Here is a 26,113-nt window from a genome sequence, read left to right on the forward strand (position 1 = left end):
AAATATCACAAGAACAATTTAACAATTTGTATACATCAAATACATAACGGAGATCAAACATATAACGCAACGTCTTTGACCAATCCCTTCACTGCTCCACAAGCCACAAACGCCGTCCGTTGACCAACTTCCGATATCTTCAATGACCGCCGAAGACGAAGGGAGTCGGCGGCGGAGCGTCGAGGCCGGCGACGACGCCCGCTGGGGACTTCTCCGGAGACGTTGCCAAGCGGGCGGAGAAACCGCGGTAGCCGACCGCCTGAGGTCCCCCATCGTCGCCGTCGAAGTCTTCTCCGTGGCCCTCGTCGAAATTGAGGGCGTAGCTCAATGGATCGTAAGCGAACCTCATCGTCCCCGGCGGCGGCGCCGCCCTGGCCCTGTTGGGGTTCCGCCCGAATCGCCGTAGGAAGGTCTTCCACCTCGGCCCGGCCACCAACTCCGACCACTCCCTCACTTTCATCGCCAGGACCCTCACCCTCTCCCACCGGCTCCGATCATCCGCGCCCGGCGCCGGCGCGTCGATCCGCTGCCAGGAGGAGTTCGAGAAGGGGAAGCAGCAGCAGAGTGCCCCGCCAGCAGGCGCCGCCTCGTCGAACGTGTCGACGTTGCGCTCCGTCTCCATATCCCCGATCGAATCGAACACCCAAAACCCTAACCGTCAAAATGTCCTCGCCTCCGCTCCGACGCGAAGCAGGCGAATAAATAAAACGGGTGGAGGATTGTGTCGTTTGGATATAACGATTTTCGGATGTAACGAGCTCGATGTTTCCGAAGCGCGTAACGTCGTTTTCTTCCAACGCAGACGCTCCTTCCGGATTTCTTCCAGAAGGAGTCAAATATGCCAACTTTGAAAAGGAGAATACGATCCGCAATTACTTTTATTTTTTGATATATTCTTAATTAAGTAAAAAGGAAAATATCTAAAGCCAAATTATTAATATACTTCGGTATCAATTTATTTTATTTATTTATAATTATATTTTCGGCATATTAATTCTATGTTTTTAATAACTTTAATGGTTTTAAATTATGAAGGACAATTTTATAAAAAATAAATAAATAATTTTTTAAGGTTGAAATGTCTGTTTTTTTTTCCAAAATTAAAAGTGATCAATTGACAGCTATTCTCGGCTAGATGATCATGATTGGTTGAGGTGTAACACGAAAGTGTATATAATAATATAAACGTGATAATGTTCAAAAGTTTAATAAGTTGAAAGTGATGATTAAAATAATTAAATTTATAAAAAAAAAAAGTTAAAATTTATTGGAGATGCGGATATCAAAATTAAAATTTGAGATAATAGTGGGAGTGATGTGCATAATCCTCTTTCTCATAAAATCTATTTTATTGGAGATAAAAACTCTCTTTACACCCATTAAAACAACAAATAAATAAACAAATAAAGAGCACGCCGCATCTAAAAAAATACCCTATATTTTAAATAATAGGGTGCTTTATCTAAAACTACTCCAATATGCTTTAAATTATTAAATAATTATAATCATAATCAATTTAATTTGAGAGTTAAAACTATTTAAATATTAATTATTTCTAATATTGTTGTCGTAGAGCCACTGCTACAACGTTATATCTTATTTCCAATGCTAATGTAATAATTATAATAGCAGCGCTACTACCTTACTTCAAATATTATTATAGTAACTATGACTAATTGTTACAATATGTAACAGCTAATACAAAATTGTAATATTATAACAACTACTTAGTAGATGCTATAATTGTTTAGTAACTACTACAATTATTTTTAAATTATTTTTTATTTGTTGAAGTTTAAATAATTTTGACCAAAGAGTATTTTAATATAATGATGTTTAAAGTTTAGCGGACAAAATAAACGCATTCACCAATGCAAATTTTTTATCAATGTTTAAGCTCAGAAAAAAAAAATGCAACATTTAAATTTTAGGGTAAGATAGATGTTCGTCTCCCACACTCCCTCTCTGCATTCGCTGACACTCTGCAGGCCTGTAGTAAGAGTAACCAAGTCCTCCGTTGACCGCTCTACACTCCACAAAAACCAAATATCTCAAAGCCAAAGATAATCCTAAATCCATAAACTTTTTTTCTTGTTCAAATGGTGATGCTACCGCCAACATAAACCCTTCTCATAACGCACTTCGCTTGTGAAGTGACCACTGCCTATTAGGTAGGGACATGGTCACTTGTAAGGCTGTTAGCTAGAGCCCTAGAGTCAATTATTTGATGATTGTATTTTTAGACTTGTTGTATCATATTCTATATAAATAAAGGCATTTGGTTTTTGGTTATTATACTTACTTGTATTGGTGCCAAATAAACTAAGTATAATAACGTCCTTAAGTAGAAGGTTCTTACCTATATCAATCGATTGGTTGAATCGATAGTGAGATGATATAGGGAACATTACTCTTAATCATTCCTAGTCGAGTATTAACATTCAGGGACAATGTTAATGCAATAAAACTAGCATATAGGTCAACTCGATGACTTAATCTCACAAGTCATGGATATAGAGATATCAAGTTGACACATGAGTATGTATTAGAGAATGTATACTGAATGACTCGTCATGAGAAAGTATCATGGATCGTTATATGAGTGTCATATACTTTTTCATGTGGCTATTAGTATGACTACTAGTCCTTAGACCTGAAGTCACTATGGTTCCCTACATAAGGAGTTATGTACTTTGGTTTCGTCAAACGTCACCTGTAAAGGCGATTACTGGGTATGTAACGAATTATGCAGAGGGATGTGAGTGATGTAGATGAGATCTATCCCTCCTATATGACGGGAGCGACATCGATATTCTTGATAGAGTGAGACCACGAAGTGCATGGTCATACCCAAATGAGTCAATATGAGATATTGAGCTCATTTGATTGAGTGAGTCTACTTGGAGTTCAAGATTTAGATTGGTCAAAGGATGACACGGTCTATGCCTCACATTGATCAATCTAGATGTCTAGGATAGAAGGACACTTGTCATATATTATGAGGAGTCACAATTAGTAGTCACAAGGTGATGTTGGATCTCAACATTCTTGTAACTTGGGTAGTAATGATGTGTTGCTAGATACCGCTCATTACTTATGCTCCTAAATGGATTTAGGGGCATTGCCAACGTTACAAGAACCTATAGGGTCACACACTAAGGACAATTAGATGGAGATTAGGTTTATATGATGAACTAAGAGGATTAGATTCATTTGATGAATCAAATTGGATTAAGAGTAATCCTAATTGGGCTAATTGAGTTAGACTCAAGTTGATTCATGTGTTCAATGAGTCTAATTTAGATTATGACTCATTGAATCAATTTAATTAAATGAATTAGATTCATTATATTAAGTTGGCTTGAATCAAATGGTTGGATTAGATCAACCATGGGAGAGATTTGGTCAAGTTTGACTTGACTTGAGAGGAAGAGGAAAAGTCAAGTTTGACTTGACTATTTGCCACATCATTAGTGATTTGGCATTAGGAGGACTAATGATGATGTGCCACATCATCAAAGTGTTCCACCTCATGGGGGTTACAAAGTCATTCTCTTTAATGACTACATTTAATGAGAATGGGGGTTACATTTTGGAAATGTGGCCGACCACAATTTTGAATGAATTGGATTCATTTTCATTCAAGTGGCATAATTCCATCTTCTTCCTCAAGTGCTCTTCTCCTTTCTCCCTCTCCTCCTTCTTGGCCGAATCATCAAAAGGTGCTAGCACATCTTTTGTGTGATTTTTCATCTACATGTTCGTGTGGATACATATAGAGAGTTGTCTACGTTGACAACTTTGAGATCCGGCATCATTTGGACGAGCGGGAACGCGAAGGGCTTCGCTTCAAAGGTATAACATTTTCCTTTGTAGATCTAAGTGTAGATCTAGGTAGAAACTCGTATTCATATGTTTTCAAACTTTTTCTTTGCACGGATCCGTTGGCTAGGGGCTTTCGGGGTTTTCGCGACGCGAAAAAGTGGTTTTCGCGGCCCGAAAAACCCAACAGTGGTATCAGAGCCACATGCGAAGACGAATACGAGTTTATTTTGTGTTTATGAAAACTTTTCAGTTCTGTAATATTCTGTAAATTTATGATTTTTATAGTTTTTATGGGTATTTTTCTCGTAGAAGCGAAGCACAAGTGTTTCGACACTTGTAGGCTTCGACTACCGAGAAGTTTTTCCCAAAACGACCAAGTTTCGCCCCAAAACTTTTTGGGACAGCGGGCTAAGGCGCTGTTAGATCGCAAAGGAACCCTCGCGATGGTTAGATCGCGGGTAGGGGCACTACCCCTGGCCCCGCAAGGGGATTTATTCCGCGATTGCGCCCGAAAACCGCTAAACGGAACCGCCGGGAAATTGTACTTGTAAAAATTATAAAATTATAGGAAAAATTACAGAAAATTATAGAAATATATAATTTCGAATTATATATTATTTTTGTGATAGTCATGGCCCAAATACCCAATTCGATTGGATAATTTGTGTTGTAATTCAAAATATGGCTTGCGTGCCATTTTGTGTGTTTGTGTGTGCTGTATTTGATACGCGACCTGCGAGTCGTGCCTCTCTATTTATATTCTGGTTGTAAATTAGATTTAGACTCGAATGTAACTCGAGTTTCAAAATGTAATGTAAATTTTGAAGCGGTGAAAGGTCCACTCAAGACGGAGTTACGGGGAAGGCGCGAGCAACACAAGGTGGTCAAAAGGAAGGCGCTTGAGAAGCTGTTGACCTTAGGTTGACCATCCGATCTTCTCATTGGCTTGAGAAGATCGTAGTAGGGCCATGACATAATCACAAAATTATTTAATTAATTGCTTTTGTGTGTATGTGATGCATGCTAGTTAATTAAGTAATTAATTAGTGCCTAACGATTAGATTAGATCTAAGTCGTGCACATGATGCACCTTTCGATTAGATTAGATCTATCTAGTATATGATACACATCATCGTTTAGATTAGATCTAAATCGCGACAACTCGTAATGCCTACCATGCCGTGATACCTACCGCTACCTCGATCGCATGTTGTTGTTGAATCTGCCAAAGCAGAGCAACACATACTATCTTGGTAGGGTACGGAGGGATAATCTTGGTCCCGCCTATCAACGCATGGGTGAGTACAACTCAATTAGATTGAGTAACTAGTTAACTCAATTGGATCGAGTTTAACTATAGGCATTATCCAATGGTTGGTAGATAGGTCAAAATCACGTTTATATTAACTCTTGGGCGTATTAGCCAAAGCTAACTCGAGTTTTAATATAAATGTGGATTTTATCCTATAAACAAGAGTTGTATAGAGATGTAATTGGTAATTAGTTACCTACCGATCATACTAAGTCTTGGGCGTATTAGCCAAAGCTAACTCAAGGGTTAGTATGATGTGGATCTTGTCCCACATGAATTATAGAATTCAGTGGGAGCATTATTTAGTTAAAGACCTAATTAAATGATTAAGAATATGATATTTATTTTCTGCATTTTTCTGTTGTAGATAACCATGACGTCAAATACGAACACTTTCTCCCTGCGATATGTTCTTGAGAAGGGCAAGCTCAACGGAGCAAATTTCCTGGATTGGTACAGGAACTTGAGAATAGTTCTCACCCAAGAACGTAAACTGTACGTTCTAGAGCAGCCCATCCGAGATGCTTTCAAGAAGCATCAAGATGACGCATTAGATGTGTCTTGTCTAATGTTCACGACCATGAACTCTGAGCTTCAGAAGCAACACGAGTTAATGGGCGCTTACGATATGGTTGAACATCTTCGTCAACTGTATCAAGGTCAAGCGAGGCATGAGAGATTTGAGATCTCAAGGGCACTATTTCAATGCAAGATGTCAGACGGGGCTCCTGTAGGCCCATATGTACTCAAAATGATTGGGTACATAGAGAACCTACAAAGGTTGGGGATCCCACTTGGCCAAGAGCTGGCCACTGACCTGATCTTGCAATCCTTGCCGGATAGCTACAGTCAATTCGTTCTAAACTACAATATGAACGAGATTGACAAGCCACTGCCTGAGCTACTTAGTATGTTGCGAACTGCTGAGTTGAACCTTAAGAAGGCTAAGCCCAACACTGTTCTGATGGTTCAGAAACATAAGGGCAAGGGCAAGCCCAAAGGCAAGGGAAAGTCCCAATCCAAGGGCAAAGGCAAGGCATTGAAGCCTAAAGGAGGGGTCGCCAAGGATGCTACCTGCTTCCACTGCGGTCAAACCGGGCACTGGAAGAGGAACTGCAAGGTATACTTGGAGGATCTTAAGAAGAAGCGAAGTAAGACTTCCATTTCAGGTATATATGTTATAGAAGTCAATATATCTATTTCTACATCATGGGTATTAGATACTGGATGTGCTTCTCACATTTATACTGATGTGCAGGCGCTGAGAAATAGCAGGGCATTGACAAAGGGCAAGGTGGACCTACGAGTAGGCAATGGAGCACGGGTTGCTGCTGTTACTGTAGGGACTTATTTTCTATCTTTGCCCTCTGGGATTGTACTAGAGTTAGTCGATTGTTGTTATGTGTCTGCATTAACTAAGAACATTATATCAGTTTCTTGTTTGGACAAGAAAGGTTTCTCGTTTACAATAAAGAACAAATGTTATTCCGTCTATTTAAACGATATGTTCTATTGTAGTACACCTCTGATAAACGGACTCTATATTCTAGACCTTGAAAGCTCTATCTATAACATAAATACCAAGAGGTTCAAGTCAAATGACCTGAACCAAACCTATCTCTGGCACTGTCGCTTAGGTCATATAAATGACAAGCGCTTATCCCAGCTCCATAAGGATGGTTTGCTGGACTCATTTGATTTTGAATCTTATGAGACGTGCGAGTCATGCCTACTAGGCAAGATGACCAAGACTCCCTTTAGTGGGCACAGCGAAAGAGCGACTGATTTGTTAGGACTCATACATAGTGATATATGTGGCCCTTTCAATATCAGTGCTAGAGGCGGTTATAGGTACTTCATCACATTTACTGATGATTTCAGTAGATATGGTTATGTGTATTTGATGACACATAAGTCTGAATCCTTTGAAAAGTTCAAAGAATTCAAGAATGAAGTACAGAACCAGTTTGGCAAGAGTATTAAGATACTTCGATCCGATCGAGGTGGAGAATACCTTAGCCATGAGTTCCGTGACTATCTAGCTGAGTGTGGGATTCTATCCCAACTCACTCCTCCTGGAACACCACAGTGGAATGGTGTATCCGAAAGGAGGAATCGTACCCTATTAGATATGGTACGATCTATGACGAGTCACACAGATCTTCCGACATACGTTTGGGGCTATGCTTTAGACACGGCAGCTTTTATACTCAACTGAGTTCCATCCAAGGCCGTGATAAAGACACCATATAGGATATGGACTGGGAGAGATGTCCAGGTGTCTTTCATGAGGATTTGGGGTTGTGAGGCTTATGTTCGATGTCAAGTCTCAGACAAGTTAGGACCCAAATCTGACAAGTGCTACTTTATTGGATATCCCAAGGAAACTAAGGGATATTACTTCTACATTCCCAGTCAGCACAAGATAGTTGTGGCAAAGACTAGAATCTTTCTAGAAAGGGACTTTGTTTCTAGAAAGACTAGTGGGAGCACGTTCGATCTTGAAGAAGTTCAAGATGCGAACAATAGCACTGATGCCTCGATGGAAGTTGAACTGAAGCCACAAAGTGTTGTGGATGATGTTGTTCCACAAGGAGTTGAGGAACAACAACCAGTTCAAGTAGACATACCTCTTCGCAGGTCTGATAAGGTACGTCGTCAGTCTGAGAGATACTCATTTCTCTTGTCTGACCATGATGGCGTTGTGCTCATAGAGGATGAGTCTACCACCTATCAGGAAGCTGTGATGAGACCAGATTCTGAGAAATGGCTAGAGGCCATGAGATCCGAGATGGAATTCATGTACACCAACCAAGTATGGACTTTGGTCGATCCACCTGAAGGGGTAAAACCCATTGGGTGTAAGTTGGTCTTTAAGAGAAAGACTGACATGGATGGACTTATCTATAAGGGTCGTTTGGTAGCTAAAGGTTTCAAGCAGATTCATGGTATTGACTATGATGAAACCTTTTCTCCAGTAGCGATGTTTAAGTCCATTCGGATTATGTTTGCTATTGCAGCTTACCATGACTATGAGATATGGCAAATGGATGTCAAAACCGCGTTTCTGAATGGAAACCTACTCGAGGATGTGTACATGACACAACCTGAGGGTTTTGTAGATCCACAGCATACTAGCAGAGTATGCAAGCTGCATAGGTCCATTTATGGATTAAAGCAAGCTTCTCGGAGCTGGAATCTTCGATTCGATGATGCAATCAAACAGTTTGGTTTCATCAAGAACGAAGATGAACCTTGTGTCTACAAGAAGGTTGTAGGGGACATAGTTGTCTTCCTCATATTGTATGTGGATGACATGCTACTCATTGGGAAAGACATCCCTTTGCTACAGTCTGTCAAGACTTGGCTAGGGACATGTTTCTCAATGAAGGACTTAGGTGAGGCATCCCGCATTTTAGGGATACAGATCTATAGAGATAGATCTAAGAGATTGCTCGGCCTAAGTCAGAGTACATACATTGACAAGGTACTCCTTCGGTTTGCCATGCAGAACTCCAAGAAGGGGTTTCTGCCAATGTCACATGGCGTGAGTCTTTCGAAGACTCAAGGTCCCTCTTCTAGAGAGGAGAGAGACCGCATGGATCAGATCCCTTATGCTTCAGCCATAGGATCTATCATGTACGTCATGTTATGTACTCGACCTGATGTCTCGTATGCTTTGAGTATGACGAGCAGATACCAGTCAGATCCAGGTGAAAGTCACTGGATAGTGGTCAAGAATATTCTTAAGTACTTAAGAAGGACTAAAGAATATTTCTTGATATATTGAGGCAATGATGAGCTAGCTGTAAAGGGTTACAGTGATGCCAGCTTCTAGACCGATCAGGATGATTACCGATCGCAGTCAGGGTTCGTATTTTGCATTAATGGTGGTGTTGTCAGCTGGAAGAGTTCGAAGCAAGACACAGTAGTTGATTCTACAACAGAGGCCGAGTACATTGCTGTATTAGAGGCAGCAAAGGAGGCAGTTTGGATTCGCAAGTTCATCACTGAACTTGGGGTGGTTCCTAGCATTGCTGACCCTATTGAGCTCTATTGTGACAACAATGGAGCTATAGCACAGGCGAAGGAACCTCGCTCACACCAGCGGACCAAACACATACTACGGCGCTTCCATCTCATTCGAGAGATCATCGAGAGAGGAGATGTGAAGATTTGCAGAGTACCTACAGAGGCTAACATCGCAGATCCCTTGACCAAGGCTTTGGCACAGAGGAAGCATGATGGTCACACTAGGTCATTGGGGCTTAGAGCCTACACTGATTGGCACTAGTGCTAGTGGGAGATTGTTAGCTAGAGTCCTACAGCCAATCATTTGATGATTGTATTTTTGGACTTGTTGTATCATATTCTATATAAATAAAGGCATTTGGTTTTTAGTTATTATACTTACTTGTATTGGTGCCAAATAAACTAAGTATAATAACATCATAAGTAGAAGGTTCTTACCTATATCAATCGATTGGTTGAATCGATAGTGAGATGATATAGGGAACACTACTCTTAATTATTCCTAGTCGAGTATTAACATTCAGGGACAATGTTAATGCAATAAGACTAGCATGTAGGTCAACTCGATGACTTAATCTCACAAGTCATGGATATAGAGATATCAAGTTGACACATGGGTATGTATTAGAGAATGTATACTGAATGACCCGCCATGAGAAAGTATCATAGATCGTTATATGAGTGTCATATACTTTCTCATGTGGCTATTAGTATGACTACTAGTCCTTAGACCTGAAGTCACCATGGTTCCCTACATAAGGAGTTATGTACTTTGGTTTCGTCAAACGTCACCCGTAACTGGGTGGACTATAAAGGCGATTACTGGGTATGTAACGAATTATACAGAGGGATGTGAGTGATGTAGATGGGATCTATCCCTCCTATATGACGGGAGCAACATCGATATTCTTGATAGAGTGAGACCACGAAGTGCATGGTCATACCCAAATGAGTCAATATGAGATATTGAGCTCATTTGATTGAGTGAGTCTACTTGGAGTTCAAGATTTAGATTGGTCAAAGGATGACACGGTCTATGCCTCACATTGATCAATCTAGATGTCTAGGATAGAAGGACACTTGTCATATATTATGAGGAGTCACAATTAGTAGTCACAAGGTGATGTTGGATCTCAACATTCTTGTAACTTGGGTAGTAATGATGTGTTGCTAGATACCGCTCATTACTTATGCTCCTAAATGGATTTAGGGGCATTGCCAACGTTACAAGAACCTATAGGGTCACACACTAAGGACAATTAGATGGAGATTAGGTTTATATGATGAACTAAGAGGATTAGATTCATTTGATGAATCAAATTGGATTAAGAGTAATCCTAATTGGGCTAATTGAGTTAGACTCAAGTTGATTCATGTGTTCAATGAGTCTAATTTAGATTATGACTCATTGAATCAATTTAATTAAATGAATTAGATTCATTATATTAAGTTGGCTTGAATCAAATGGTTGGATTAGATCAACCATGGGAGAGATTTGGTCAAGTTTGACTTGACTTGAGAGGAAGAGGAAGAGTCAAGTTTGACTTGACTATTTGCCACATCATTAGTGATTTGGCATTAGGAGGACTAATGATGATGTGCCACATCATCAAAGTGTTCCACCTCATGGGGGTTACAAAGTCATTCTCTTTAATGGCTACATTTAATGAGAATGGGGGTTACATTTTAGAAATGTGGCCGGCCACAATTTTGAATGAATTGGATCATTTTCATTCAAGTGGCATAATTCCATCTTCTTCCTCAAGTGCTCTTCTCCTTTCTCCCTCTCCTCCTTCTTAGCCGAATCATCAAAAGGTGCTAGCACATCTTTTGTGTGATTTTCCATCTACGTGTTCGTGTGGATACATATAGAGAGTTGTCTACGTTGACAACTTCGAGATCCGAAACCATTTGGACGAGCGGGAACGCGAAGGGCTTCGCTTCAAAGGTATAACCTTTTCATTTGTAGATCTAGGTAGAAAATCGTATTCGTATGTTTTCAAACTTTTTTTTTGCACGGATCCATTGGCTAGGGGCTTTCGGGGTTTCCGCGACGCGAAAAAGCGATTTTCGCGGCCCGAAAGACCCAACAAAGGCAACTGCACAACTACTGCCTTGTGCGGCCGCATCGCTGTTGGGTGGGATAGTGTCCGCCGATGATAATGCGATTTCTAATTAATTAAGTACTTTGCTTCCAGCCTTCCATTGCTCTTTATTTCTACAATTACAATCATCATCATCATTGTTTCTTATGTTTGACTCATTGTGTTCTTAATTAATCTCGTTTATGTTTGAATCATCATTTCATTTTTTGTTTATTTTCATTAGGAAATCATTATATTTATAATGCATAGATTTTTTAAAGAAAACATCTAGAACTAGAAGAATAAAATATTGGAGAGGTTGGAGTTGAAGAATTTGATTTTTCACAACTACCAATAGATCCTAGACTAAGAACTCCAATTTATAATTACAATGTTGACATTAGGGATCAAGATCGAAGGACATATTTGTAAAAGGGACCATGTCAACCTTCAGAATATGAATTTCTAAAATGAAAATTTGTAATAAGTCAATTTAGACAGTTCAATTCTTCCTGGTTTAATGAATTTTAATGATTGACTGGAATATAGTAAAGAAAAAGATGCCACGTATTGTTTGTATTGATATCTCTAAAAGAAAAACAAGCAAGAGGGAAAGCTTCTATTAGAGAAGGATTTACAAATTAAAAGAATAACGATAGGTTAAATATTTATGTTGACCAGTATGATAGTGAACATTATAAAGCTTGAATGAATTGTTAAGCTTTGATGAATTAAAATGAACACATTCAATCAATTTTTCACAAACAGTCAAAGCAAATATGAAATGATTATCGTATTCGTCTCAATGTTTCAATTGATTATATCAAAGTTTTGTTGTGATAAGGAAATTTATTTCGGGTTATGATGAAACTGAATATTCTCTTCATTTCATTAACTTTATTATAAAACTAAAGATTTTAGGTGCTTATAATAAAGAGATTAATGATGTGATATTGAAAAATACTTCTAAAAATTGCACGTTAATATTATTTGATATTTAGAAGGATATAGTAAGTGCTCATGTAATTGAAATAATTCATATTATTATCATAAATATTGATAATTCATTATTCTCTACTTTATTTAATGAATCTCATGATGTGTCAGTAAAGGAGCAAATGATAGTTGTTTTGTGTTATATAGATAGTAGTAGACATGTAAATAATCATTTTATCATAATTGAGCATGTTACTAGTACTACAACACTCTCACTTAAAGTTGTCATTGATAAGATGTTCTCTAAATATAACTTAAGCATGTCTAAGTTGAGAAGACATGACTTTTTTGGAGTAAGTAATATATAAGGTAAATTAATAGTCTAAAAGTATTCATTTTAAAGGTCAATCTATGTGTATTTTATAGATGTTTTATCTATCAACTTCAATTGGCTCTTATAACTATGACCAAGACAAATCTACTAATTTCTAATTTCTTCCGTATTATTGATGATGTGGTAATTATTGTTGGATCATCTTGCAAATGTTGGATTTACAAATTAGAAGAATAACGATAGGATAAATATTTATGTTGATGAGCATGATAGTGAACATTATAAAGCTTGAATGAATTGTTAAGCTTTGATGAATTAAAATGAGCACATTCAATCATTTTTTCACAAATAGTCAAAGCAAATATGAAATGCTTATCGTATTCATCTTAATGTTTCAATTGATTATATCAAAGTTTTGTTGTGATAAGGAAATTTATTCCGGGTTATGATGAAACTGAATATTCTCTTCATTTCATTAACTTTATTATAAAACTAAAGATTTTAGGTGCTTATAATAAAGAGATTAATGATGTGATATTGAAAAATACTTCTAAAAATTGCACGTTAACATTATTTGATATTTAGAAGGATATAATAAGTGCTTATGTAATTGAAATAATTCATATTATTATCATAAATATTGATAATTCATTATTCTCTACTTTATTTAATGAATCTCATGATGTGTCAGTAAAGGAGCAAATGATAGTTGTTTTGTGTTATATAGATAGTAGTAGACATGTAAATGATCGTTTTATCATAATTGAGCATGTTACTAGTACTACAACACTCTTACTTAAAGTTGTCATTGATAAGATGTTCTCTAAATATAACTTAAGCATGTCTAAGTTGAGAAGGCATGACTTTTTTGGGGTAAGTAATATATAGGGTAAATTTAATAGTCTAAAAGTATTCATTTTAAAGGTCAATCTATGTGTATTTTATAGATGTTTTATCTATCAACTTCAATTGGCTCTTATAACTATGACCAAGACAAATCTACTAATTTCTAATTTCTTTCGTATTGTTGATGATGTGGTAATTATTGTTGGATCATCATGCAAATGTTTAATTTTCTTAAGGAGAAACATTTAAATTTTATTGTGAAGACATTATAGAGGGGTGAATTTTTAACTGGTCAAGGGACTTAATCAAGGAACCAACCTTCAATGTGCTGGGGATATACGTTGGTGATCACATTACAATTCTTTGATCAGTTTGATTTTTATGTTCTCTGTCAATGATGTGCTCGAAATGATTTCAAAAGATTATTCAAGTTGCCCTAATAAAAACCGAGACATTTAATTTTTGGGGTCCAATACTTTTATTTGATTTTTCATTCAATCTACACTTGATGAAACATATCTTAGGATTTTCGAGTGAATTGGCGACGACATTGAAAAAGAAATATCAGGATATTGTGAATGCAATGAATTTGTTACAAGTATGCAAACACTGACTCCAAAGAATGATAGATGATGATTGCGACTCATTTTAGAAAAAGTTTACTATTTGTATTGACAATATTACATTGATATTCTCAAAATGGATGATATGTTTACATGTTGGCACCACGTGATCATCCCCATCTTAATCCACAAGAAGTGACAAATTTACATCACTATCATGTTGATTTATCCTGTGGTGTTATTGGTATTCAACTTCAAGAGTTAAACGATCATTTTTCAGAGACAGGATTGAAGTTACTTTTTTATGTAGATTGTTTGCGTCCACATAATTCATTTTCAACATTTGATAAGAAAAAATTGATATAACTAGTTGAGTTTTATCTATAATATTTTTCAAGTATTGATCTCCTCATACTTGATGATCAATTTGAAGCTTATATATGTGTATATATTTTAACAAAGCATTTCAAGAATTGAAAGACTTTGATGATATTTCAGAAAAGTTAGTTATGTTAAATAAAGGTATAATGTACCCATTGATTTATAAGATTTTAATATTAATATTAATTATGCCGGTTATAATTGCTACTATAGATAGAATATTTTGTGTCATGAGTATTATGAAAGACAAATTATGTAATTAAATGAGTGATGATTAAATGAATGATAGTCTTAGATAAAGAGAAGAATATATTTTTTTACCGTTGATAATGAAGTAATTGTACAAAAGTTTTAAAATATGAAAACTCAAAAAAAAAAAAGAATAATGGTAAGATAATTATTTTGTAGTATTTTTTATTATAAAATCTTATTTTATTTTTATGAATTATATTATATTGTGGCCAACACTAAATCAATATTCTAGCCCCTAATTATGTAGTGCTACTTAAAGTAGTTGTTACAACTATTTTAAAGTGATTTAGATTAATTTAAAACTATTTTGATAAAATTTAAGTAATTTCGTTGGTAAAAAAGTATTTTAATACAATTTCACTTTAAATACAAAAAAAATTTTAGAATGAAAAAGTCAATTTTTCTCATTTTAGTATGTTCTGAGTGACGGCTACAACAACATTAGGAAAAAAAAATTTGGTATAAAATATTTAGTATGACGTGTTTTTGATTTTTTTTTTTTCTTCAAAGAGACGTCCAATTGATAATTTATTAAATGTGAGATGCGTTTTTAATTTTTTTTTCCAATCAAAATTTATCAAATATTATTGAAATAATTTTAATTAAAATTTTTACAATTGAAATAATTTTAACTGAGATAGAGTTAGGAGATCCTCTGTTCCAAAAATGATGTGTTTTCGTATCCTCTTGCTGATCTAATGAGTTAGATTATATATCAAGGATGCAGTGTATATCACGAGGATGTCATAACCGTCCGATCAATAAAGGGAGGGACAAGGGGACATTATTTTTGGGACAGAGGATCTCAACTCCCCCTTATCCCCTTATTAATCAGACGGTTATGACATTCTCATGATATATATTATATCCTTGATATGTGATCTGACTCGTCTGATCAATGAGGTGATACATAAACACATCATTTTTTTTTTAGATAGAGGATCTCAACTCGACACATTATTTTTTGAGGGCAGATCCTCTGGACCGCAAAAAGCGGTCCAGGGGATGGTCCTTTGATCTGGATTGATGGGGATGAATGGGGACCATCTCCTGAACCAATCCAGATCAAGGGACCATCCCCTGGACCGCTTTTTGCGGTCCAGAGGATCTGGGCTGTTATTTTTTTATGATAATGAAAATAAGGACCCAAATTTATATAAGTCAGCCTAATTGCTATAACGTGGGCTACTATTGGGCCTTTTGGGCCCAAATAGTAGCACTTGCCTCATCGTTTCATTGCTCACCGAAGAACATCCTCTTAATCGATTGAAGCGAGGGGTTTTGGGTGAGCCATGAGCACACTTTTCCTCCCCAATCCTGCGATCTATTGATACTTTCGCTTCTGGATTCGCCGGAGCCAACATTGGTCGCCGAGTCGTCTCGTTCTGCATACCTCACGGTGGGTCTTGTAGGATTTGCAAGTCGCAACGTTCATGGATTTGGTGTTGCGATCGCCAGATGTTCGATGGATGCCGCACTCGGTGGCGGCGGAGGTGAGGCTTACGATTTCTGTTAGAAAAATATGTTTTTCTTTTGATTCACTTTGCTCTTAGAATCTGATTGTATAAGCTTGGAGAGCGAAAATGGAAGATGAAAAATTGTTTTGATCTTGTGAACATGAATTCATTATTCTCTAATGAATTCAAGTTGATAATTGATTGAAGAAGACCTCACTAAGCCAATGGAGTGTGAAATAAATAAATTTCATGACCTTTGAACAATGCATGCATATCATGGGTCTGTTCTCAAAATGTGTACGATTTAAAAAATATGATAACAAATCTTAAAAGAACTGGTGCCCTGCATGGATACTACAGGTATGATATGTCCATGTTTTGAAGCTTGCCTAGTTATTTGAATCCAAATTAGAATATTAGATTTAATCTGTGTTTCAGTGTCAAATTTATACTCTTTGGGTGAAACTCTCATTTTTGAACTTATCTGAACTACTATTTGGATATAAGTTATCAATCCTTTATTGCTTTCACTTCTAAACTAAGATTAATTCCTATTTTGAACAGCTGATGGACCATTAACTGCATGTTCAAGCAGAGCGTAGAGGCAATGAATGAATATCTCTGTCAACTTTTGCGCTATATTTATAAATCTAAGCTGATATTGGGGTTAACAGTGTTAAATGATCAATTTTGGGATAACGTGAATTGGTGGTGAATATGATCTACCAACCGTTTTTTTTTTTTGTAATCCAGGTATCTAGCTCGATCTACAAACTCTCTTGAACCATATGTTACTGGCTGTTTGGTTAAATTTTTAATTTAACAAATCCAATTTCCATCGCAAATCTGACTATTTAAGTCTTTCTCCCATTGGATTTATTTCCACAACATTACCTTATGCAAGTATGTATAAATAGATCATAAGAATTGTGTATTAATACTTATTTATGCTTCTTAATTTATAGTAGTTGATGATCTCAATAATTGTATTGTATTGTCTTTGTCTTAGATATTGTGTAACCTGGATACCAAGAAGCCATCTCCTTTTACCTAGTAATTCTGATTACCGAGATGCGTTATAAACTACAATGTCTTCTCTTAAAGGAAATGTTCCCTAGTTTCCTTGAATGAATGTATGGGACCCTTATCAGCGTCTTGGAATGAGTCATGATGCTTCTGAAGAAGAAATCCTAGAGGCTCAAAACTTTCTTCTGAAACAATATGGTGGGCAAGAGAGCAGCTATGAGTCTATTGAAGCTGCTTTTGAGAAGATACTTATGGCTAATTTTAGGAAGCGCAAGCGTGATGCTTTTGAAGAAGAAATCCTAGAGGCTCAAAACTTTCTCCTGAAACAATATGGTGGGCATGAGAGCAGCTATGAGTCTATTGAAGCTTCTTTTGAGAAGATACTTACGCCCAGTTTTAGGAAGTGCAAGAAGTTTAAGATTTATCTGAAAAGCAGATTAAAAAAGCAAGTAGAGGAGTCACCTCCATGGATATATAAAAGGATAGCTTGATTATGTCTAACTTCCTACAACAGATGGGATTCTTAGGACATTATTCCTTTTTGGTTTCATGGCAGTGTGGAGTGTTATGAACTCTTCTGAGACTGGACCTGCTTTTCAGGTATGTTCTCAATTATACTTTCCTACGTTCTATTTAAAACTTGTCTGATACATACTAGTGTTTAGACTTTAAGCATGTCCAGTACCGCACTGTATGTCACTGGATAAATTTACATAATGCCCGCCTTCACCAAGAATCCGATGAAGAGGGACTAAAGTAATGGCGTGTGGATAAATTTTTCCACACTAATCTTAAAGTACTTAAATTTGGTGTTCTATTTTCGCCAAAGCAAATAGATGAAGAAGGACTACAATAACATGTGGATAACTTCTTCCAAACTAATTTCAAAGCACTCAAATTTGTTGTTACATTTTTACCACAATCAAATAGGTGCTATGATTTTAAACACATTTACTTGATGTATACTAGTGTTTAGTGTTGAAGCATGTCCAAAATAGCAGTGTGACTTGATTAATTTTACGTCACATCCCCTTAGCAAGAGTGCAGTGAGGAGGGTGGGTGGGTGGTAAAATTAAGACGTGGATAATTTTTTTCAACTGTCTTAAATCACTCAAATTTATTGTCCTATTTTTTCCACCAACAAACATGTGCTACAATTTTGTTTAATCAGGTGTCACAATTCTACTTTTATAGGCGCCACAATTTTTTACTAGGTTCGATGGTTCCATTTAAACATGTGCTTGAGTTGGTGTCACTATTTTGTTTAGGCAGGATTTTAAAATAGAACTGTGGCACCTGTTTAAACATAACATGACAGTTACTCACTGATAGTAGAAATTGAACACCAAAATCACACTCGTTTAACAAAAGTATGTAGCACATTTTAAAGCAGAATCGTGACACCTATTAAAACAAAATCATGTCACCTGGTTAAATTGAACCATGATGCCTACTTCTTGATGTTAAAACCACAAGAACAAATTTTGATGTGATGCAGTGGAAAGTGGTTGCCGAGGCAGATGCTAAGGTGGTGTCAATGATGAGGCAATCTTCAACGAGATGGGTGCTGAAGTGGAGGTGTCGTCCGATCCATGCTTCAGGATCCGATTTTAATGGTGCAACTCGACTTGCACACACTAAAGGAAATGTCAGAAGGTGCTAGAGCTATCCGACGAAACTCCTGTGATGCTTAAGTCACGATGGTTCTTGTGGAAGCAAAAGTAGAATAAACATTTGTTAGGACCCGTGCGGCCGGCATGGGGGTGGGGGGTGGGGTGGGGTGAATTGCCCTTCAAAAATAAAATGAAACCTTTCTCGATCTTTTGAAATATTAAAGCACTTGTATAAAAAAAATGATACACTAATTAAAAGAAAGAGGTCACCTATTTTACTTGGTTACAATCGGAAAGTTTGTTAATCCAAGACTTTGAAGCACTAATCAAATTCTCCTTTTGTCGTAGACGGAGAAGCCTTTTACAAGCGTTGGAAGCACACAATCAAAGTAATAGAACAGTAAAGAAACTCGTGTACTAGTTGTTTTAAGCTACTGGGATCAGGGTTGTATTTTTAGCCCTGATCGGGACTCCTAGAAGGGTTCCAGGAGCCTGGACGTGAATAGAATTTTATCAGCGTCGCTCCGGATTGTGACAGCGTGCATTTCGATAAGTTTTCTGGTCCGGGTAGGGTGTAAACGAATCGAATCAAGCCGAATATGCTGAAAAATCTAAGGCTCGAATTCGGCTCGAAATAGGTATATTCAAGTTCGAGCTCGATTCGAAGTTCGAAAAATTCAAAATTTTGTGTTCGAGTTTGGTTCGAATTAGGGCTCGAGTTCGAGTTCAACTCAAAAGATTCGAACATGTTCGCGAACTATTTGAATTATTGCTCAAAAATAGGTACTCGAAAGACTCAAAAATTTTTTATTTAATATATACTTAATTTATATTAATAAAATATTAAGGCTTGCGAGTGGCTCGTGAACTATCGAACAATATAATTTGGGCTCGAGTTCGGCTTGAAAAAATGTTTGAACATGTTCGAGTTCGACTCGAATTCAATAAATTGGAATACGAATCGAATATTTTTCCAGTCGGCTTGAAAAGCTCGCGAGCCGGCTCAATTCGTTGCAGCCCCGGGGTGCCCTGGCTGCCTCGGGTGATCCGGGTGCCCGAAGTCAACTCCCGGTTCGCTCCGGTTCCGCTCGCTTGGGTTATTTCAGCCATCCGGAATAAGGCTCACCCGAACCCATTTCCCGGCTTTCTTGAGCAGTCTTTCGCTCCGGCTTCTCGTCTCTCGGAAATGCCGTGCGACTCCTTCTCGTCCGTCAGTCTACTCTTCCGCAGCGCCTCGGACGCACCGAGCCTGTCGGCTCTCTCCCGTGCCTTCCTTCTCGCTAGCTGCATCTTTCGCTCGACTTCCTGTGCTCCTAAGTTCCTGCACACTCAGACACAGAGCATCAAAACACAACAGGATCTAACTCTAATTCGGTTGACCACATCAAAACTACCTCGGGATACTAACAACATTGTGATAGTGAGAGATTCCAAACCTGATATTGATGGATATACTAAGTACTTGTAGGTGTGAGAGAAATGAGGAATTTATGGAAATGAGGAATTTATGGAAATCGTGACCATAATCTCTAGGAAAATAGGGGCGCTGTTTTAGTCACTTTCTTTGTTAATCCCAGTTTAATTGCTTTTTAATTGCAGCGACTTCAACTGTTCAGTCGTCACTAGCCTAGAGATGACAATTATGGAGGGTCCGTTGTTAGTCGTTATGGTATAGAGCTCAGGACGCCTAGCTGTATGGGGAGCATGGGAGACCGAGCTATATGAAGAGCTCAAGAGACTGAGCTGTATGGAGAACTCTAAAGAACAAGATGTATGGAGAGCTCGGGAGATCAAGCTATGAGTAGACAACTTGCTCTTAACATGGCAAATGTCGACTTTGCCAACCTGATAGGGGAGGGTACTCGTGATTCACAACCTCCTCTTGAATAGACGAGGATACTAACCTAGGCTGAGGCCATGTAGGCATGGTGTAGTGACTTGGGTTAAGATCAATATCACGGGGTATTATTGTTCTTTAAGATTAATTTTGGAAAATTTATCTGGGAGTCATTATTTTGAGCCCCTTTCATCGTATGCATGGAAAAGTGCTTCATGTAAGTTTTTATCTATGTAACATATTCATTCTTGTACATGTAGATATTTTTATTATTCAAAAAGAGATAAATCTTAAAGCAAGGGATATTGTTTCTAAAATACTTTTATATCTCCAGATAATTTATATTTTTCAAAATAGAATATATACATAAGAATGCCCGATGTATGGAAACTGGTTACAAGATTGATTTACTGATCAGATGACAATGATTTCCTTTTCTTGCACAGGTTGCACTCTCACTACTGTCCTGTATCTATTTCCTGAATGACGATGAAAAATGTTTTGAGAGCCTCAACTGGGTGAGTGATCATGTTTAAGACATTTTTTCATTTTTAGCTTGCACTTTTCTCAAGTAGAACTTCATTATCACCATTCAATGTACAATGAACATTTTCTTCCTCTCCATTTGGAGATTGTAATTTTAATTCAAATATCCTCAGGAAGTTTCTTGTGCTGAACAAAGTTTTGTTTCACACATGATCAACTTATGAACTCACCTGTGTAATTGCACACAAGCTCTTAATTTTAATCTAAATTTCCATCCACTTTGAATGTTCATATTCATTCGACTTAGCAATTCTCCTTGTGAGATGTAACCGTTCAGAGTTGAATCAAGAAGTCTGGATTATCTTAAAGATGGAGCTTCTAAAGCACCATAAAATTTCTTGAAAATAGTCAAATTCTTATGCCTGGTTTATAAATATTTTTTTAAGTGGTTGTGATGATTGGCGGAATGGGAGCATTCACACAACTGTAAAGTTGTTATCGCGTCTGTTTTTTTTTTTTTTTTGTTGTTGTTGTAATGGTGGGCAATTCAAAAACTACCATTGATTTTCATTGAGGACCTATATTCTTAAAAATTATTTTAGTATTTTTAAAAATATAAATTTTAAAATAATTATTGAGTTTTATTGATTTCAAATATGGAGAACACATATATTTTTCTAAAACAAATTTAAAAAATCTATTAAATGTAGTGAGAAACAAATATTCGTTTTAGGAAAATAGAAAAATTTGGAAATTGTCTCGAGTTTTTTTTGTTCACGATCATCCAACAACGGGCGACTGATCTGTCACCCACATAGTAGTTTGTGTAGGTCCGGGTATGCCGGCTAGAGGGAGTGAATGATCTTGCAATTAAAATTTAATACTTCTTTTGCTTCTCAATTTAGTAAGGACAAACACACGTTAATTAAACAAAATAAAAGCATAAATAGAAAGTAGGGGACACAATTATTTATTTGGTTACAACTTGGGTGGTTAATCCAAGATGTTAAAATGCGCACTAAGTAGCTCCTTCTTCGACAACGGTCGGAGGCGGAGTAGCCCCTTACAACGATTAAGAATAAGAATAGTAAAGCAGAGTTTGTAAATGAAAGTACAAGTGTGCTATACAATGACTTCGAGCACTAGGGCTCTATTTATAGCCTACTGGTCGAAGCTAGCCGTTGGTTGACGTGGCACCTCTCGGGCACTTGGACACGGTCCGACACTTGGATTTGGCCGACTCGATCCACTCCACATCGGCTTCTTTCTAATGGATCTTCACTTCCTAGGCGTCTGAAATCGGCTGTCATGGATTTCGTGCTGATCCTCTTCATGGCAACAACTCACTGACGTGGCAAAACAGTTCGGGCGCCTGGACCCGGTCTGAGCGCCTAGACACGGTCAACTTAGAGTTTACTATTTTCTCGTCTAGTCATTTTGATGATACTTTGGCCGTCTAGAATTGAGCTCACCCGAACCCAACTTTCCGTCCTCCTCCTCGTGCAGACTTCCTCCCCGACTTCTCGTCCCTCGGAAGCATCGCGTGTGTCCTTGTCATCCACCGGTATATTCTTTCACAGCTCCTTGTTATTTTGATACACCGAGCCTGTTGACTCACTTCTTGTGTCATCTTTCTCGCTCACTGCGCCTTCCGCTCGACTTCTTGTGTTCTTAAGTCCCTGCACACTTAGACACAAGGGATCAAAACCGCAGAGCCTAACTTAACTCGACTGACCACACCAAAACTACCCTGTGTATTTACAGTTTGTATGCGGGTGGAAAAGGCTCAATAGGGCGCGCGTCGCGCGGACGATTCCACATCAAATATCTATGGACCTTAGGGTTTCCTTGAGGGCCCTCCTTCCCTACTCTATATATTCAATTATTCATCTCCTCTCTTTCCCTTGGTTGCTAACCTTCCCAATCGGCCTTGCGTAGTTGTGATCTTTGGCTGTGATCTTATTCAGGTAGCCGGCTTCCTTCCTTCTTCCCTTCTCCTCTTTCTTTATTTGATCCCTTTGTTCAATTAATTCTCGATTGAGTTTGCTTCTTGTTTGTCGGATTTCATTTTTGTGCTCGATCATGCTCATCTGATACATTTGTTTTAAGATTCTAATCTGATTTTCTTTTCTTTATTGTTGTATATTTTACTGGATTTTGTTGTCATGAATCAATCTGAGAAATAATTGGGGTATGGAATTCATTTAATTATGTCTGATTATGTTATGAACATGTATGCCATGTTAGAATAATATGTTTCTACTGTAATTTTTTTCTTTGATTTACTGATGTTTGAGAAAACAGCTAGATGCGCTTATATTCCCTAGTTCACCACTTCACCAATTTGTGATAATAATTCAACTCAACAAAATTGTTACGGATGTAAATACATATCTTCATCAATATTAGTTGATTGAGATGGTTCGTTTTGAATATCTATTAGTTGGCTACCGTAATTTAACTCTCTTTGCTTTCTACAATATGCTGCTTGGTTTCTGTAATTGTTCATCTAAAGTTTTGAAGATGATCCTTTTATAACAAAGTTATGGGACCTTAAGTAATCGGAAGTATGAGAATAATCTTAATGGACGTTTTACATTTATTGCAAAAGGTGATACTTGATTAACTTTGTTAGATTGGATAAATTTTATATTATATATCTCAATGCACTTCAATATGTGTAACTACAAGCTGAGCAATTTGTAGGATTTTACATTGTGACAATTCTTGATGTTTTTTTTTTTCTAAAAAAATTAAGTGGCTTACTATTTAGTGATGGTACCAATAGAGACTAGTTGCATCTTCAATAGGAATGTTGTCTTTTGCATATATTATGCCGAAAAATCTTGTAGCTTGAATATGCATAATATTTTGGCTTTCTGCTTTAGTTATTCAAGATAGTAATAAATGCTACACTGTTTGTTTAATGGTTTTCTATTATAACAATTATTCTTTGCAAATGCAGCTTTTGATTATTTAGCATTTATTTTTTGAGATGTTTCTTTCTTATATTGTTCTTATTGCTACTGGTTGAATATAAAGGAGATGCAATGATGTAGTTTTACCAATTCACTGAAGGTGAGGTTGATTATTTGTTATTAACAAAGACAATTGTAACTGTTCCGATCGAATGCTCACACTGCATAAGCTCTTTAGGTATCAAAATTGAATCAGCTAAGATAATTTGGCTAGAATGGTCGAATCTTTAAACTAGTGATCAAAATGGATTAATATCAATCTATTAAATAGTCTAAAAAGTAAGTGGGAGCTTGATTACTATTTTTTGTGTTATTTCTAATGTATTTAAGTATAACTTGAGTGTGTCATTTACAAATTAGCAAGTTATTTTTTCTGCCAACTATATCTGGTTTGGTTCTATTGACTGTCTTTTCTTGCAATGAAACCTGCAAATTACCATACGTACAGCCTCAGTCACTTTGTCTTCTGATAAACAGAATTTCTTGAATTTTGACTGAAGGCAAACGTCACTTCCAATCTCTCTCACCTGTCAAAGGGGAGTGTGTTAAGTGTAGAGCATCTTTTATTTCTGCAGGGGCTCTCTCTCTTATTGGGATCAATTGGGTTGCTTGGAGAATATTGTCTGACCTCCAGAAAAAAGTACATATGCCCTTTAGAAAAATTTGGTTATTTGCCTCTGGAGCCTTTCCTAGAGACTTATAACCTAAACCAAGACTACAATCCAGAGGAATTTCTCTCTGTAGTGCCTTCTCAATATTTCATCAAGGCAAATAGAAATTTAGTCTCTACATCAATTGCCTGACATTAGTGTTATAGTGTCATCATCAGTGAAGATGGCCTTGCAAAATATAGGTGCTTCAAACAGTGACGATGCCTTCTATCGTTAAAAGATGCCAAAGATGATAACAAAGAGAGAAGGTCGTGGAAATGGTATCAAAACTAATGTTGTTAACATGGTTGACATTGCAAAAGCCCTGTATAGACCAGCCTCTTACACAATCAAGTATTTCGGCTGGGAGCTTGGTGCACAGTCAAAATTTGATGACAAAACTGGCACTTCACTTGTCAATGGAGCGCATGACACTGCCAAATTAGCTGGCCCTTTGGAAAACTTCATCAAGAAGTATGTGCAGTGCTATGGGTGTGGTAATCCCGAAACTGATATCATAATTACAAAAACTCAGTCGATCACCCTCAAATGTGCTGCTTGTGGACTTATTTCTGATGTGAACTGAGAGGCAAGCTCACAACTTTTATTCTTAAAAATCTACCAGAGCAGAAGAAGTCGGCAAAAGATAAGAAGGCAATGAGGCGCGCTGAGAAGGAAAGGCTCAAAGAAGGAGACGCTGCAGATGAAGAACAGAAAAAACTGAAGAAAGTAACCAAGAAGAAAGGTCCTGTATCATCCAATGACAAAGAAAGCTTGAAACGTGCTGTATCTAAGAAGAAACCTAAAAGCTCAGATGAAGAACATTCTTCCCCTCCAGGTAGTCCAGCATATGACAATGAGGCTGCTGAGGACGACAATGACGACGACAGCATACAGTGGCAAACAGATACATCTGCTGAAGCAGCTCGTCAGCGCATCCAGGAACAACTGAGTGCTACTACTGCTGAAATGGTAATGCTTTCCACGGGCGATACGACTAGCAATGGAACAAAGAAAGCAAATCAAGAGAAATAAAATGAGGCAGCAAAAGAGGTGGTCGAAATAATGGAGACACCTAACACCCATGACAGACTCATTTCAGAAATCAAAGAAATGCTGCAAAGCTAGTGACCTTGGTCCATTTCTCAGCTCTCTTTCTGGTCCGCAGCAAGAGATCATGGACGCACTCTTTGAAGCCATGTTTGAGGGTGTGGGTAAAGGGTTTGTGAAAGAAGAATGCCATTATATGGAAGAACATGAAACCTTTCGTTGAGTGGCTTGAGAATGCTGAGTCCGAGTCCCAATCCGAAGAAGACTACCTAGTAGTCATGTGGTGTCTTAAAAGTAATATTCACTCACTTCTATGTCATGCATGCAGTTGAAGGGAACAAACTGTTCACATGCCCTTTTTTTAATTTTTTTTTAAAAAGGAAGAAAGCTATACTGAACATTTTTTTAAGATGTATGCTCAAAAGGTATTCAGTATTCACACCCTAATCAA

General features: G+C 37.3%; 1 protein-coding gene and 1 pseudogene across 1 annotated transcript; one reads left to right on the top strand and one right to left on the bottom strand.

Moving 5' to 3' along the window:
* Positions 1-139: 139 nt before the first annotated feature.
* On the bottom strand, positions 140-622 carry LOC121990864. The gene has a single exon (XM_042544922.1). It carries the CDS (start codon positions 620-622, stop codon positions 140-142), a length of 483 nt encoding a protein of 160 aa, XP_042400856.1.
* A 15,205-nt stretch (positions 623-15,827) lies between these two features.
* On the top strand, positions 15,828-26,113 carry LOC121992281 (annotated as a pseudogene).

This window comes from Zingiber officinale, chromosome 6B, assembly GCF_018446385.1.
Source record: "Zingiber officinale cultivar Zhangliang chromosome 6B, Zo_v1.1, whole genome shotgun sequence".
Classification (NCBI taxonomy): Eukaryota; Viridiplantae; Streptophyta; class Magnoliopsida; order Zingiberales; family Zingiberaceae; genus Zingiber; species Zingiber officinale.